Raw genomic sequence first — 15,143 nt, 5'->3', positions numbered from 1 at the left:
TTTTATTTCTAATGACTAAATCTTACTGCTTACTTGCAAGTTCACAGCTGTTGTTGATTACTTATCGTGTTGTAAGCAATTAGCTTTCAGCATCAGGCTGGCCATTTTATATCATTGGTACATCTCCTTTAGTCGCTATTAGTTAGAAGCACTTTGTTAGAAGTTGAAGGAATTTTAATCAATATTTGAATCGCCCTTTCATGAGAACGCCGAGAAGTACTGTTTTTTTTACTCAGCTCCTTGCGTACTGTAACACGTTGGTGAACAATAAAACCACCTTCAAACTACAACCAGACCAGGACTGGAGTTATCTGCCTAACTTAAGAAAACGGGAAACTCTCGACCAAGGACAGAACATGAGCGGTAGTTGGTATCTTTATTGAGATGCCAGAGGAGGTGGTAGAGGCAGGAGCAGTAGCATTCACAGGGCATTTTGGTAGATACTTGAAAAACCAAGGCATAGAGTAGGGATTCCTAAAGTTTTTATGCAATGGACCAATACCAAGGGGTCCGTGGACCCCAGTTTAGGAATCCCTGACATAGAGGATATGGAAATAATGCCAGTAAGTGAGGCTAATACTGATAGACAACATTGTGAGCGTAGATACGGTAGGTCAAAGCGTTTTCTGTACAATTCTATGACTAACTTATGATCCAGTACTTAAAGTACTTCATAACCAAGTGGTACTCACTGACAGAATATTGAGAGACAGTACAGCTTTACAAAAAAAAACAACAAATTTTTCATGTGCTAAGAAAAACAACAATATCTCAGCATACATTGCTGCTAAAAGCAGGGAGAGCTGTGGAAGTAGGTACCGTCTGGCCATCTTCTAGGCCAATGAATATAATAATCATTGAAAAATTGCCAGTACCTACAATGATCAGCAATCAATTGAAAGTGTTACTCTTTTACCTGTAGCAGTTGTTATGATAGGGGTTGTAGCTTCCTAACGCAGTTAGACATCCAAGACAAATTGCATAAGAGAAGAATATCTGGGTGCCAGCATCCAGCCACACCTGAGAATAGATAGAAAACTTGTTAACTATATCAATAACAGGTAATTTTTATCGCTGAAACAAAACTGCAAGAAAGAGGATCATTAGCAACTGAACTAGACTGCATTTGAGTATTAAACTATAAAGGAAATAAAGCCCCAAAGAGCACCAGAGGTCCTCTGGGCACATGAGAAACATCAAGGCATTGCAATCATCAACGCCTGTCACATCCCAGCCCCAGACGCTCACTGCAGAATGCAGGATGCGTGATTTTCCACAGTATCTTGTCTGCTTTGGTGGAAACTCAGTCAGCAACAAGTAAATGAAGCCTAGGAATTAAGATGATCGATACTTCGTTTTTTGAGCTACTCGTCAATAGCTCATTATGTGCCACGTCGTATGACATGGGCAATCATGATCGTGAGATTGTTCATGGCAAATTTTTCTACAAGAGTGGTTTGCCATTGCCTTCTTCTGGGCAGTGTCTTTACAAGATGGGTGACCCCAGCCAATATGAATACTCTTCAGAAACTGCCTGGCATCAGTGGTCACATAACCAGGACTTGCGACTTGCACCGGCTGCTCATACGAGCATCTGCCACCTGCTCCCATGGCTTCACGTGACCCTGATTTGAGGGGGCAGGGGGCTAAGCAGGTGCAACACCTTGCCCAAGAGTGAACTGCAGGCTAGCGGAGGGAAGGAACGCCTCACACCTCCTTGGTAGAGACATATCTCCACCCATGTTGAGCTATTACCTATCCCATTAATATCAGATCCAAAATTTTGCATAAAACATTGAATAAAAATAATGCCATCAGATTAGACAAACAATAATAAGCAATTGTGCTTTTTATGTAAAATATATAGAGTTTGTTTCTCCTGAAACTCATAATATGCTCCTCATATTATTCATGATACAATACTGATGTTCTTTGTCACAGATCTATACGCTTCTGATCCTGATGCTGAACACATTGACCACAATAGCTGCACATTTGTAGAAGTGCACATTGCCCCCTGACATCTAATTCTGAGAGTTGCAACCTGACAAAGAAGACCTGAGCCGGGTGAAGAGATCCACACTTTCGGAATTGCCGCTTCGTTGCACAGAAATGAAAAGTCTACGTGTCTACCATACCAAAACTATGAACTTAAATGAAATGTGAAGCTAGAAATCATGGATGCAGAAAAGGTAATTTACCCTATTCACAGGCCCTTCGGACCATGATGTTGAGGCAACCTTTTAACCTACTCCAAGTTCAATCTAACCCTTCCCTCCCACATAGCTGTCCATTTTTTCTTTCATTTCTTGTGCCTATTCAAGAGTCTCTTAAATGTCCCCAATATATTTACCTGTGCCGTTGGTACCAATGTGTACCACAACTTTTGCCTGCTCTTCTAAGGTGTCTCCAACCCTGGCACGTGGCAGGGGTGGGGGGTGGGGATTGTGAAACAACATGCCATCATGTCCACGGAATCTACTCTCTATTCTTCTAACTAGTTTTTTACATCATGGACATTTGTCGATTCATATAATCTAAGTGGAACTAAATATCTGCTCGTAAGTTTTCCAAGAGAAAACAGAATTCTCCCCTGACCCCAAAGCGTAAGTAATTCTGCCATATCATGTCATAAACGGTCATGTCCCGCTGTGTTCCAAATGCAATATTCCCACAGTCTCAACAAACTTGCAACCAATTTGATCTACCCTTGATTCACCCTTCGACCTTTACATTTTCCAATCTAATCACTTAAAGTTCGAGAGGTCAAAGCTTCACAATAAGGAATCAGTTATTTCGACTGATGAGCAAAGTATTCATTCAGAATGTTCACCTTATATCCCCATGGATACTACCATAGTATTCATTCAGAACTCCTTATACGGTTATATTCTTAAAAAAATTGGTTATTTTTCTAATAACAGTTTCATAAGAGGCCAAAAGTTGTACATAATAGTACATAATAACTACTTGTTAAATCCTAGTATTTCCTGTATCATTAAAATAGTTTGGGTCTATTATTAAGTTATTTATATTAATACAAAATCTTTTCCTGTTTCTTACTTTACCAACAGGTATTGCATACCAATCATATAAATATAAATATAATTGCAAAGAAAGCATGACAATGCCCCTACCTCCTCTGCGGAGGTTCGGCATGTCATCAAAAACCTTGGCAAACTTCTATAGATGTGTGGTGGAAAGTGTGCTGACTGGCCACACTATGGCCTGGTATGGGAACACCAATGCCCTTGAGCAGAAAATCTTACAAAAGGTAGTGGATTCGTCCCTGCAGATCATGGGTAAAGCCCTCCCAACCACTGAGTACATCTCCATGAAACGTTGCTGTAGAAAAGCAGCATCCATCATCAAAGATCCTCACCACCCAGGCCATGCTCTTTTCTCACTGCTGTCATCAGGAGGAAGGTACAGGTGCCTCAGGACTCTCACCACCGGGTTCAAAAGACAGTCAGGCCCTTGAATAAAAGGGAATAACTACACTCATTCTATTTCTGGTGTTCCCACAACTGATGGTCTCACCTTAAAGACTCCTTATCTTGTTATTTCATACTCGTTATTTATTGCTATTTATTTATATTTGCGTTTACACAGCATGCTGTCCATTGATCCTGTTTAGTTACTGTTCTATAGATTTCCTGAATATACTAACAGGAAAAATAACCTCAGGGTTGTTTCTGGTGACATGTATGCAGTCTGATAATAAATTTTACTTCGTACTTTGAACTTCATATGCTTGTTCCATGTCCCAATATGCATTAATTTACACATATTACCATAGATTATATCCCTGTTAACACTGACAAGACCTCCAGCACTGGTCTGTTTTGTCAGAGCATTTAAACTACATGATAATTTCAAAGCTGCAAAGATCTTAAATAATTAAAATTGTTTCCATTCTCCTCCTGCTGTACATTGAGCTGCTTAGCTGTACAGGAAGATCAGAAATTAGGTAACTTAATTACACAGAAGTAGTAATCAGGATCAGATTTATTATCAGTGACATATACTGTGAAATTTGTTGTTTTGCAGCAGCAGTACAGTACAATACATAAAATATATTGTAAGAAATATATAAAAGATTAAATTAATATAAGATCGTGTTCATGGGTACATTGTCCGTTCAGAAATCTGATGGGGGAGAGAAGAAGCTGTTCTAGAAACGTTGAGTGTGTGTTTTCAAGCTCCTGTACCTCCTCCTTGATGTTAGTAATGAGAAGAGGGCAGGTGCTGGGTATTGGAGGTACTTGATGGTGGATGCCGCCTTTATCAGGCATTGCCTTTTGAAGATGTTGGCAATGCTGGGGAGGCCAACGCCCATGATGGATAGGGCTGAGTTTACAACCCTTCTACAGCAGACCCACTGTGCCAGATGGTGATGCATCCAGTCAAAATGCTCTCCACGGTACTCCATGAAATTTGCCAGAGTCTTTGATGACATACCAAATCTCCTGAAACTCCTTACGAAATATAGCCACTGGGATTGCTTCTGCATAACTGCATCAATACGTTGGGCCCAGGATAGATCTTCAGGACTGCTGACACCCAGAACCTGTTCAGTGTTTCCACTGCTGATCCCTCAATGAGGAGAGGAATGTGTTCCCTCAACTTCCCCTTCCTGAAGTACACAATGAATTCCTTGGTCTTAATGATGTTGAGTGGAAGGTTGCTGTTGTGATATCTCTCACCCAGCTGACCTACCTCAGTCCTGTAGGCAGCTGCACCACTGCTGCAATGTGCTCAGCATTAGAGAAGGAATATCATTATAATCATAGCCTCTGCGCTTCTTATCCAATTATCTGCTGGAATTGTGGAATACACCTAGACTGACCCAGAACTGACCATTAGGACAAACACAGACAAGCGTACTCTAATGTTCATTGTTACTTATTTATCACATATGATGATAATGTTCTCGCTGATCAAAGCGCTGAGGAAGGTTGAAATAATGGAGGCCAGTGCGCAAGGTGAGGTGGTGCTTAGCATCACCCACCAGCCTCCTGCTCACTGCTGCTGGAGGAAGGTGCCTGCACTTGGATGATCTCTCTCTCCCTCTAGCTCGGTGCTGCTGGAGGAAGGTGCCTACCTGTGACTGTCTCTCTCTCACTCACTGTTCCCGAAAGTCCCTGCATTCTCCCTCACTCTCCACTGGTGCTGTCGGAGGATGGTGCGAGGTTTGATCGACATGATTTGTGGACAGGGCTCTGTAGGTTCTGATTTCTGGATGCTCCTTATTTTGTTGCTATTCTGGGCGATTTTGAATTGGAGTGACCAGCAGACAATGAACACTGAGCTGAACTGAATATGCCTGGACTACTTAGATTCTGTGTTTTATATTCTGTGTTTTTCACTCCTTTTTTGTTGCCATTTGGGTGATCTTTCTTTACTGGTGGGGTAAGGGGGGAGTTGATGGTTTTCTTTGAACGGGTTCCACGGTTTTCTTTCATGGCTGTCTGTGGGAAGACGAATCTCAGGGTTGTATACTGCGTACATACTTTGATAATAAATTGACCTTGAATCCTTTGAGTCTTTGATATAATAATGTATTCATGTATTATGAATAATTTGTAAGTAATTCACTGGAGAAGTTACCGTTGTCCAGCAATTTTTCTCACCTGGGAAATATAATTTAACAAGGAAATGCCCGCTTAATTTGAATTCCATCAATCACCTTCAATATTCATTCCCTTCGCCTCCAGCCCATAGTAATGGTGCTAAGCTTGGAAATATATTTCTGTTTCTTCATCATGATTGGCTCTGACGCTTAGGACTCCTCCCCTAAGAATACTATGATACAATCTTCACCAAAGAAAGATACAGTATCAATAAGTTTGAAAAGATACAGAAAAATTTTCCAATCATGCTATTGGCACTTGAGAACCTGAGTTACAGGGAAAGATTGAATTGGTTAGGGCTTTATTCCCTTTATTGCAGACCAGTGAGGGAAGATTTGATAGAGGTATACAAAATTATGAGGGGTATAGATAGGGTAAATGCAAGCAGGCTTTTTCCACTGAGATTAAGTAAGACTAGAACTAGAGGTCATAGGTTAGGGTGAAAGAGCACTTTAAGGAGAACTTGAGGGGGAACTTCTGCACTCAAAAAGTGTTGAGAGTGTGGAATGAGCTCCCAGTGGAAGTGGTGCTTGTGGTTCAGTTTCAATATTTAAGAGAAACTTAGATAAATACATGGATCAGAGAGGTATGGAGGGCTATGTTTTAGATGCAGGGTGATAGGACTATGCAAAATAATAGTATTGACTAGATGGGCTGAATGGCCTGCCTTTATCACTCTAGTAAAATAGCAGCAGGTTGTGAAGGTAGCTTATCATCACTTTATCTAGCATAGTTAGGAGTGGACAGTAAATAGCCAGTTGCTAGCTAGAATAAAAAGAAAACTCATAGTAATTTCAAAACATTTTAAAGTAATTGATGATTATTGTTCAAAAATTGAATTATAACTCCAAAATTGAATTTTAATCTAATCTCAGAAATCCAATTGAACCCTACTGCGTGTATAGGCATGTAAATCTAGAAAATGATAAAGCACACAATTGGAGTTAATCGGTGATTTTTAAAGAAACTATTGGCTAATCATCAACATAATCTGGCCCATATATTACATTTGCTGCTTAACAAATCTGTTAACAAACACCTAAGATTTTACATACGTAAATCTATGTACAAGATACCTTAAAATAAAATACGTATTCTTCAAACGTTTCACAATCCAAGTACAATATAAGTTAAATCAACTTGGTTAATTATGTTATAATCTAAGTGAACAGTTCAAACATTTCATTCTGCCTACTTATAAATACCATATGCTCACTAATGTAAGGATACACAATGATACAGTATTGTGTTGCACCTATCAGTACAAAATAATCTAGGTATAAATTAATTTTAGAACACCACAATCCAAAAGTATACAATAACAACACACAAATTCAGTCTGATTATGGGATATTAATTCAATCATTCTATCTTCAAGATACTGAAATCTGAATATTAAGTGTTCTGCTGAATTGTGGTGATGAAGAGTGTAAAGATTACAGAATAAGACAATTCTACAGCATTCTGCCCATCACCTTTATTCACATTAGTTTAATGAACTTGAATCATTTAATAATGCCCAAAATAACAGCATGAATTAAATTCTTGCACCTTTCTCAACAGTGCTGTATGTAAAGATTATGGCACTAAAAACTATATTCAGCATTCTATCAGTCACTGTCCTGGGAGAGAGCAATGCATATCTAACATCTTCTGATTAAACTCTCACAAATCCAGAAGATTAATGATGCATAATCTATTGCCTCTGAAACTAATCAACACTAAAATGGTTGAATGTATCTATCATCACCCACCATGTATCCGTATTTGCATTAAGTAGGGTGATTGAATCCAAATGTTGTTCTTGGCTCACTCATGAAAACGGCTGTGAAAATAACTTATGTTTTTCTTGGATGGACTTGGAATGATCGCATCTTCAAGATAACCACACAGCACACAAAAAACTGCACCGAGCGACTGGGGTGGTGGTGGTGGGGGCTACACAAACTGCATACTTCAAAAAATCCTGGCCACAAGTTGTCAGTTCTTTCAAGAGATTATGGTGGCCTTTCAATAATAGCTTGAGAAACAAATTGATCATCAATAACTTGCCATGATGCTAGGAAACTAATATTACTACTAATATTAGTAACTACTAAAGGCAGAGATCAGGTAGAATATAAGAATAAAACAAAACAGAATAAAGTCAGATATTCATTTTTAGGAAAGTTAATACTAAATGCAAAGTACATAATGTATCAAACAGATGGAACAGAAAGGTTTCAGGCTAAGAACCCCATGGTTTGGCAGTGATGGAAAACCTTGTAGATGAGAAAGCCAAGGGTCAGTCATAGACATAACTCCAGGTTATATTGCTTGGTAACCGATACGTCTAATCATTAATATGCACGCTCTGTGGGGTGAAGAGACAGCTGGAGCTACAGATGTTGAAATCTGAGAATGCAGCAGCGGTCAAGAATTAATTACAGATCACATACATACTCCACTTATATGGCAACACCAGAGCTATTTTGAATATCAGATTTAAGATTGGCCCTGCTTCTTAAATAGCAGCAAGAAATAAAAGCGTCTATTTGTCATAATTAGAAGGTGACAAGTGCAATAATGAGTCAAACCTAAAGACTGACATACATTCCAGTGGATGGAGAATAGTTTTCAATACTTAACCTGCACCTTGCCTCTACAGTCTTCAGAATCTACCTCATCCTTGTCATTAGTATCATCTCAGGAACACACTGTTTTCCATTAATTAATGATTGCCAAATAGTTGTGCATGTTGCATTGTAAACGAAGTAAGGAAAGGTAGTTTGATATCAAGCAATTCTTTTACAAACATTATACAATAGCTGAGCGAAGGGCGCTGAGTAGGCTACGGTCAATTATGGATAACTCTAAACATCCTCTACATAGCACCATCCAGAGACAGAGAAGCAGTTTCAGCGACAGGTTACTATCGATGCAATGCTCCTCAGACAGGATGAAGAGGTCAATACTCCCCAATGCCATTAGGCTTTACAATTCTACCACCAGGACTTAAGAACTTTTTAAAAGCTATTATTAATGCTTTTTGAGATAGTGATTTAGATGCATATCATATTTTTTACTGAGTTAAGTATTGTATGTAATTAGTTTTGCTACAACAAGTGTATGGGACATTGGAAAAAAAGTTGAATTTCCCCATGGGGATGAATAAAGTATCTATCTATCTATCTATCTACAAGAATATCAATAGTAATGAACATAGGGCCTGTTGTATTTTCATGACCTTGCGTCGTTGGTATTCTGAGGGGTCTGAGTTTTTTTGCTTTTTTTTGTATTTGTGGTGAACTACATATACCTGTCTGGACACGCCCCCCCCCCCCCCCCCCTGCCGACTGCTCCTGTGGCTCCTCCCACAGACCCCGGTATAAAGGCGATTGGAGGCACTGCTCCTCCCTCAGTCTCCAGGATGTTGTGTGGTGGGCTCTTGCTGCTGACGGCGCTTTCTTCCAGCTAATAAAAGCCTATCTTGACTCACGTCTCCGAGAGTTATTGATGGTGCATCAGTATTCTCAGTGTTTTATTAATTATAACTATTTGTATTGTTGCACTTGATTTTTTAAGCACTATTGTTAGGTCTCCTCTAGTTTATATTTAAGTTGCAATTGTCCTTGATTACTTTCAATTAATTCCCTGAAACTTTGCTGGTGTCCAATTAAGAATCCTTGGACATTTGTCTCTTCTTAGAATCATTACTTTTTAGCACATAATTAGTCCTGTGTCAATCAGCTGGGCGCAGATCCTTTCATGTCCTGGGAATGTATTTTAAGGGGCAGTGCTAACACCTCATTGCTCAGAATGAGTAGGTTGATTATTTAGCTATAAATAAAAAATATTGTTAAAAGTTCAACAGTGGATCTAGACCTTCCACTTAGCAAAATCAGAAGCTAGGGGGTTGGTAGGGTTAAGAATTAGGGGGGTTATGGCATAATAGGCAAAGGGGAGACTCCTTCATAGAATACATAAAACTGCTGGGTTTATGGGAGAAGGGGGTAAAACAGGAAGGGAAGAAATTATTTTGACATGATTTACAATTGGACAAAGCATTATTCTGGGTTGTGTAGGTTTTGTCATCATTATGAAATAGCTGAACTTTGTGCTATTGCAGAGTGAAGCATTTAAGGTAAAAAAAAATTAAATGCAGGCTTCATAACAATCTTTGGGGGTTGACAGATTTCATTTAAAACTTTATCTCATGGGAGTGACTGCTGATTTAATTCATAGTATTGTCTTTCATTACTTACAATCTACAGGGCTTTTTGGGGAAATTTAGCTTTAATTTGAACGAGTAGTAGTAAGGTTTTTTCCCCAATTCTCTACACCCACTCCAGTCGGTGGTGGTAATGCCCTTTTAAGTTGGATTGCCAACTGCCATTAAAAGTTAAAAGTGGAAAAAGAAGAAGCTCATTGCTCAGTTGGCTTGTTTCTTGTTTAGTTCTGGCTGAGTTATCCAAGATCTTGTAAGTTCAACTGTTAATAAAATTTCTAGTTTTGTTCAACTCTTCTGAGTGTCAGTGCAATCCTGCGCTTGGGACTGAAGATGCAGCTCGATCAGACGGTATTTCTATGGACTACCTGGATGTAATCTTTCAATAATGCCAACATACAAATACTTTGTAAATTTAAACAAGGAAATACATTTGGTTCATTTCAGTGTGAGTATAGAAATATAATCCCTGAAGCGGTAGCTTGGTTAATGTGTTTCACATTTGGGCTTCTCTCCAAGATAACTTTTCAGAGCTTTAACTGGATCTCGGAAAGTGGGGGTAAATAAATTTCTGCTCTACTTTAGAGTGTGAAAGGAAATACAGATTTAAGAACACAAGGAAAGAATAGTGAGTGATACTCACAACATTACAAATCAATATTTGAGAAATAATGAGCTTCCTTATTTAACTTCCATATCAATTACATTTTGATATTTGCATTACTTTTCAAAAAAGGCAGTATGCTAAATCCAATCAAAGCTCAAAGTAATTGTATTATCAAAGTACAATATGTCACCATATACAACCCTGAGATTTATTTCCTGCAGGTATTCTCAGCAAATCTATAGAATAGTAACTACAACAAGATTAATGAAAGATCATCCAGAGTACAGAAGGAAACTAATATAAATATAAATAAATTAGCAATAAATCTCAAGAACATAAGATAATGAGATAAAGAGTCCTTAGATTAAGATCATTGCTTGTAGGAACACTTCAATGATGGGGCAAGTTACTGGAGTTATCTCCTTTTATTCAGAATCTGATGGTTGAGGGGTAGTAACTGTTCTTGAACTTGGTGGTGTGAGTCCTGAGGCTCTTGTACCTTCTCCCTGCTGACAGCAGGGAGGAGAGAGCATGACCTGTGTGGTGGGGATCTCTGAGGATGAATGCTGCTTTCCTAACACAGCGTTTCATATAGGTGTGCTCAGTGGTTGGGAGGGCTTTACCCATGACGTACTGGGCCGAATCCACTATTTTATTGTTGGATTTTCTGTTCAAAGGCATTGGTGTTTCCATACCAGGCCGTGATGCAGCCAGTCAATATACTCTCCACTACTCATCTATGGACGTTTGTCAAGTTTTGGATGTCATGCTGATTCTCCGCAGACTCCTAAGGAAGTAGAGGTGCTGCCATGCTTTCTTCATAATTGTACTTGCATGCTGCGTCCATAAATAGAGTGAAAAGCTTTTTGGTTTAAAAATCTGTTGTTATTTTTGTAATTAATTTAGCTAAAATTGATGTTGCTAGTTCAAATAAAACACACACTTTATTTATTCAATGCAGTTCCATAGACAGATGAACTGCACTCTAGTCTTCAGGGAAACTTTATGTGACAGAGTTATCCAACTATGTGCTGAATTTGCCAGTAAACAGATCACGTTAAGGAATCATGAGATTCTTTGATGAAAATGTTGTATTTATATAATTTGCTGAAATAATGCTTAAAATAAATATTCCTCATCTACAAGTGCACATTGTGTGAAAGGCAGTCACAAAAATATTTAACCCTTTTGCTGCTGTCATCAAAAGTGAAGACAATCCAACGTCACAAGGTTATCATTATGTCGTCGTCAATTAACTGGGCTCTGAAAACTCACACCCTCTGCTCAATCACACTTTATTTACTTGTGTACATGGCCTCTGTCACCACACTGCTCTGAAGCTGGAACAAAGAAATGCCATTTTTATACAGAATGGACTAGTTGGATACAGATATTGACCAATTGGTAACCTGGTTATTGGAGCCATATAGTCTGCGTTGTGCATTTATTGTGTTTATTATGGGTGAGGGTGTGGTAAAAGTGAAGGGGATAAATTAAGTATTCATGCTTATTTTCATGCCTTGGGACCGAGGAGATCATATCTTTGCTGGCTGCTGAAAGAATGCTCAATAATACTTAACTGTACATTTGCAAATTGCTAATAAAGGATTGAGCAAATTCGACTCTTTGATGCAATCTATGGAGCTGTGGGCATGTCACACAAGTATAATAACCCCATAGGGTCACATGCAGGCAGCAATTGCCTTTTTTTGATTTTGGATTAATTTGTGCTGCTACACTTGTGTATGTTCCTTCATTCGCATGATCAATCACCAATTTCAGTATGATAATACAGGCAGCCAATTAAATCTCCATGTTAAATGCCAATAATACTTCAGGATTGGTAAAATAACTGACCAATAGTAAGAGTCACCCTCTGTCTGCATCCTTCTCTCGTCTCTGCATGCCAAATAGCTCCCGTCCCCTGCTATGTAAAAGGAAGCTGTGCTCTTCAGACGTTTCTTAAAAGACTTCTCTTGCTTGGGTAGACAGCACGCTATATGCAGTCTATCCCTGCCAGGACATTACCTTAACCCTTGCCTTACAGTAACTCCCACAATTACAGCTGGTAATTGGTACTTGACCTATGGATGTCAGAATCAGAATCAGGTTTATTATCACTGGCATGTGTCATGAAATTTGTTAACTTAGCAGCTGCAGTTCAATGGAATACATGATAATTTTAAAAGGAAAAATAAATAAGTAAATCAATTACAGTAAGTGAATATATGCACATTGAATAGGTTAAAATAGTGCAAAAACAGAATTAGTATATATTTAAAATAATATGAGGTAGTGTTCGTGGGTTCAATGTCCACTTAGAAATTGGATGGCAGAGGGGAAGAAGCTGTTTGTGAAACGCTGAGTCTCTGCCATCAGGCCTCTGTACCTCCATCCTGGCGGCAACAATGAGAAGAGGGCAAGCCCAAGGTGATGGAGGTCCTCAATAATGGATGCCACCTTTCTGAAGCACCGCTCCTTGAAGATGTATTGGGCAATAAGGAGGCTAGTACCCGAGGTAGAACTGACTAATTCTACAATATTCTGCAGCTTCTTTCAGTCATGGCAGTAGTCCCCCCATATCAGACAGTGATACAGCCTGTCAGAATGATCTCCACATCTATAGAAGTTTTCGAGTGTTTTAGTTGACAAGCCAGATCTCTTCAAATTCCTAATGAAATATAGCCACTATCTTGCCTTCTTTATAACTACATCAATATGTTGGGACCAGGTTAGATCCCCAGAGATCTTGACACCCAGAACTTGAAACTGCTTACTTTCTCCACTTCTGATCCCTCTTTGAGGAATGGTTGTGCTCCCTCGTCTTACCCTTCCTGAAGTCCACAATCAGCTCTTTCATCTAATTGACAATGAGTGCAAGGTTGTTGCTGTGACACCACTCAACTAGCTGGTATATCTCACTCCTATACGCCCTCTCATCTTCATCAGCGATGCTGTCTCTCAATGGTTTTCCCAAACCATATCCTGTTTAAACTTAGAAAAAATTATAAGTTGTACCTTTGATCCTTCGGTTAAATTTGAAGAAGCTTGGAGGCCATTTATTCAATATTTTCATAGAATGTAATTTGACCTTTTCCGATTCCTTTATATTATTTATTAATTTGAGTAGAGGAGCAGAGTTAATGACATTAATGACTTTATCTGATATAATAGAATAGCCCAGCTTTGTTTAGTTTAGTTTTAGTTTTGTTTAGTTTAGTTTACTTTATTTTTGATTTTTGATTTGGGGTTTCTTTCCCATCTTTTTATTTCTTTGTATCTTGTCTATATTAAGAGTTTGGGAGGTCAATTATATTGGTGTTACCTATAGTTTCTACTCACATGTGTTAATTGCCAACAATGTACTCCCACTCCCTTTGTACTATTATGGCCACTATGTATTTGTCCTTGAAAATTTAATAAAAAGATTGAAAAAGAAAGAGATGCTACCAACACTGATTGCATCATCAGCAAATTTATAGATGCTATTGGAACTGTACCTAGCCATGCAGTCATTGGTATAGAGGGAGTAGAGCAGTGGGCTAGGCACACATCCCTGTGGAGCGTCAGCGTTGATCATCAGCTAAGTAGGGATATTACCATCAATCCAGACAGATTGTGGTCTTCCTGTTAGGAAGTCGAGGATCCAATTGTAGAAGGAGGTAAAGAGGCCTTAGGTTCTGTAGTTTATCAATCAGGTCTATGGGAATGACGGTGTTAAATGCTGAGCTATAGTCAACGAACAGCATCCTGACATGGGTGTTTGTATTGTCCTGCTATGTTTATGACATAGGGGCATAGCTTACTGAAAAATGCATTATCAGATTGTCATTGTTATGAGTTCCATTACTGAGATATTACTATAATGGCTGTAGATAGGATTTGATTGGATTTCCCTAGATTATAATTGAGAAGAATCTTCTGTCATATAGTACTTACCACATAATAATACATGAACTCCTTAGCCTCCCTCCACAGACTGGTCTTGACGTTGTTGCTCAGAGACTCTGAACAACAACACAACGGGTTGAATTCAGACTGAGAGTTCCAACACATGCAGTGTGTCTTTTTCCCCAGCATGCCTCAGTACTACCTAGGTGGCTATAACAATTGTAACACATACAAAGAAGAACTCAGCAGGTCAGGAAACGTCTATGGAAAGGAATAAAGAGTTGACGGTTTTGATGATTTGCTGAATGGTCAGGGAATCGGGAGATAGTGCAGGAAAATGGATAGAGGTAAAGGGTCCATTGTGATCTTGATGAATGGTGGAGAAGGCCTGAGGGAATGGATGGTCAATTGTTGCTCCAATTTCTTATGTCTTAAGTCCTTCCGTTACTTAAATCTTTCATTTGTTCTGCAAATGCCATATAGTAGGCTTTGATATCACTAGCTGCTTAATCTAGAGAGATATCAGTAAAGAAATGTGTATACAATTAAGTTGGCTTTTGTTCAGTTGGAAATCAGTGAAGGTTACGGTATTTCTTCAAGGAATTCTTTATTCTTTCGGCCACATATCTACTCTTAAATTGCCTGGACCTTATACATGTTCTGCAGAAAAATACAAGGAGTTCCAGGGGAAAACTTACTCTTGCATTCTCAAAGTTTCAGCTGCCACAGGGTTTGACTGTCATCAGAGAAAGGCGAGGAAGTCTAAAGTGCCTGCACTGCCTGCTCCCAGGTGAATTTATCAAAA

General features: G+C 38.9%; 1 protein-coding gene across 1 annotated transcript in view; it reads right to left on the bottom strand.

The window, feature by feature from the left end:
• slc6a11b (solute carrier family 6 member 11b) overlaps positions 1-15,143 on the bottom strand; it is a 202,808-nt gene that overhangs the window by 60,890 nt on the left and 126,775 nt on the right. The window contains exon 8 of the mRNA XM_073072100.1: positions 917-1,020. Within this exon, the coding sequence (XP_072928201.1) occupies positions 917-1,020 (104 nt within the window). The remainder of the gene's footprint in view (positions 1-916; positions 1,021-15,143) is intronic.

The sequence above is a fragment of the Hemitrygon akajei genome, chromosome 19, assembly GCF_048418815.1.
Source record: "Hemitrygon akajei chromosome 19, sHemAka1.3, whole genome shotgun sequence".
Classification (NCBI taxonomy): Eukaryota; Metazoa; Chordata; class Chondrichthyes; order Myliobatiformes; family Dasyatidae; genus Hemitrygon; species Hemitrygon akajei.
The sequence above is the reverse complement of the archived record's forward strand: the minus strand, read 5'-3'. Positions and strand labels throughout refer to the sequence as shown.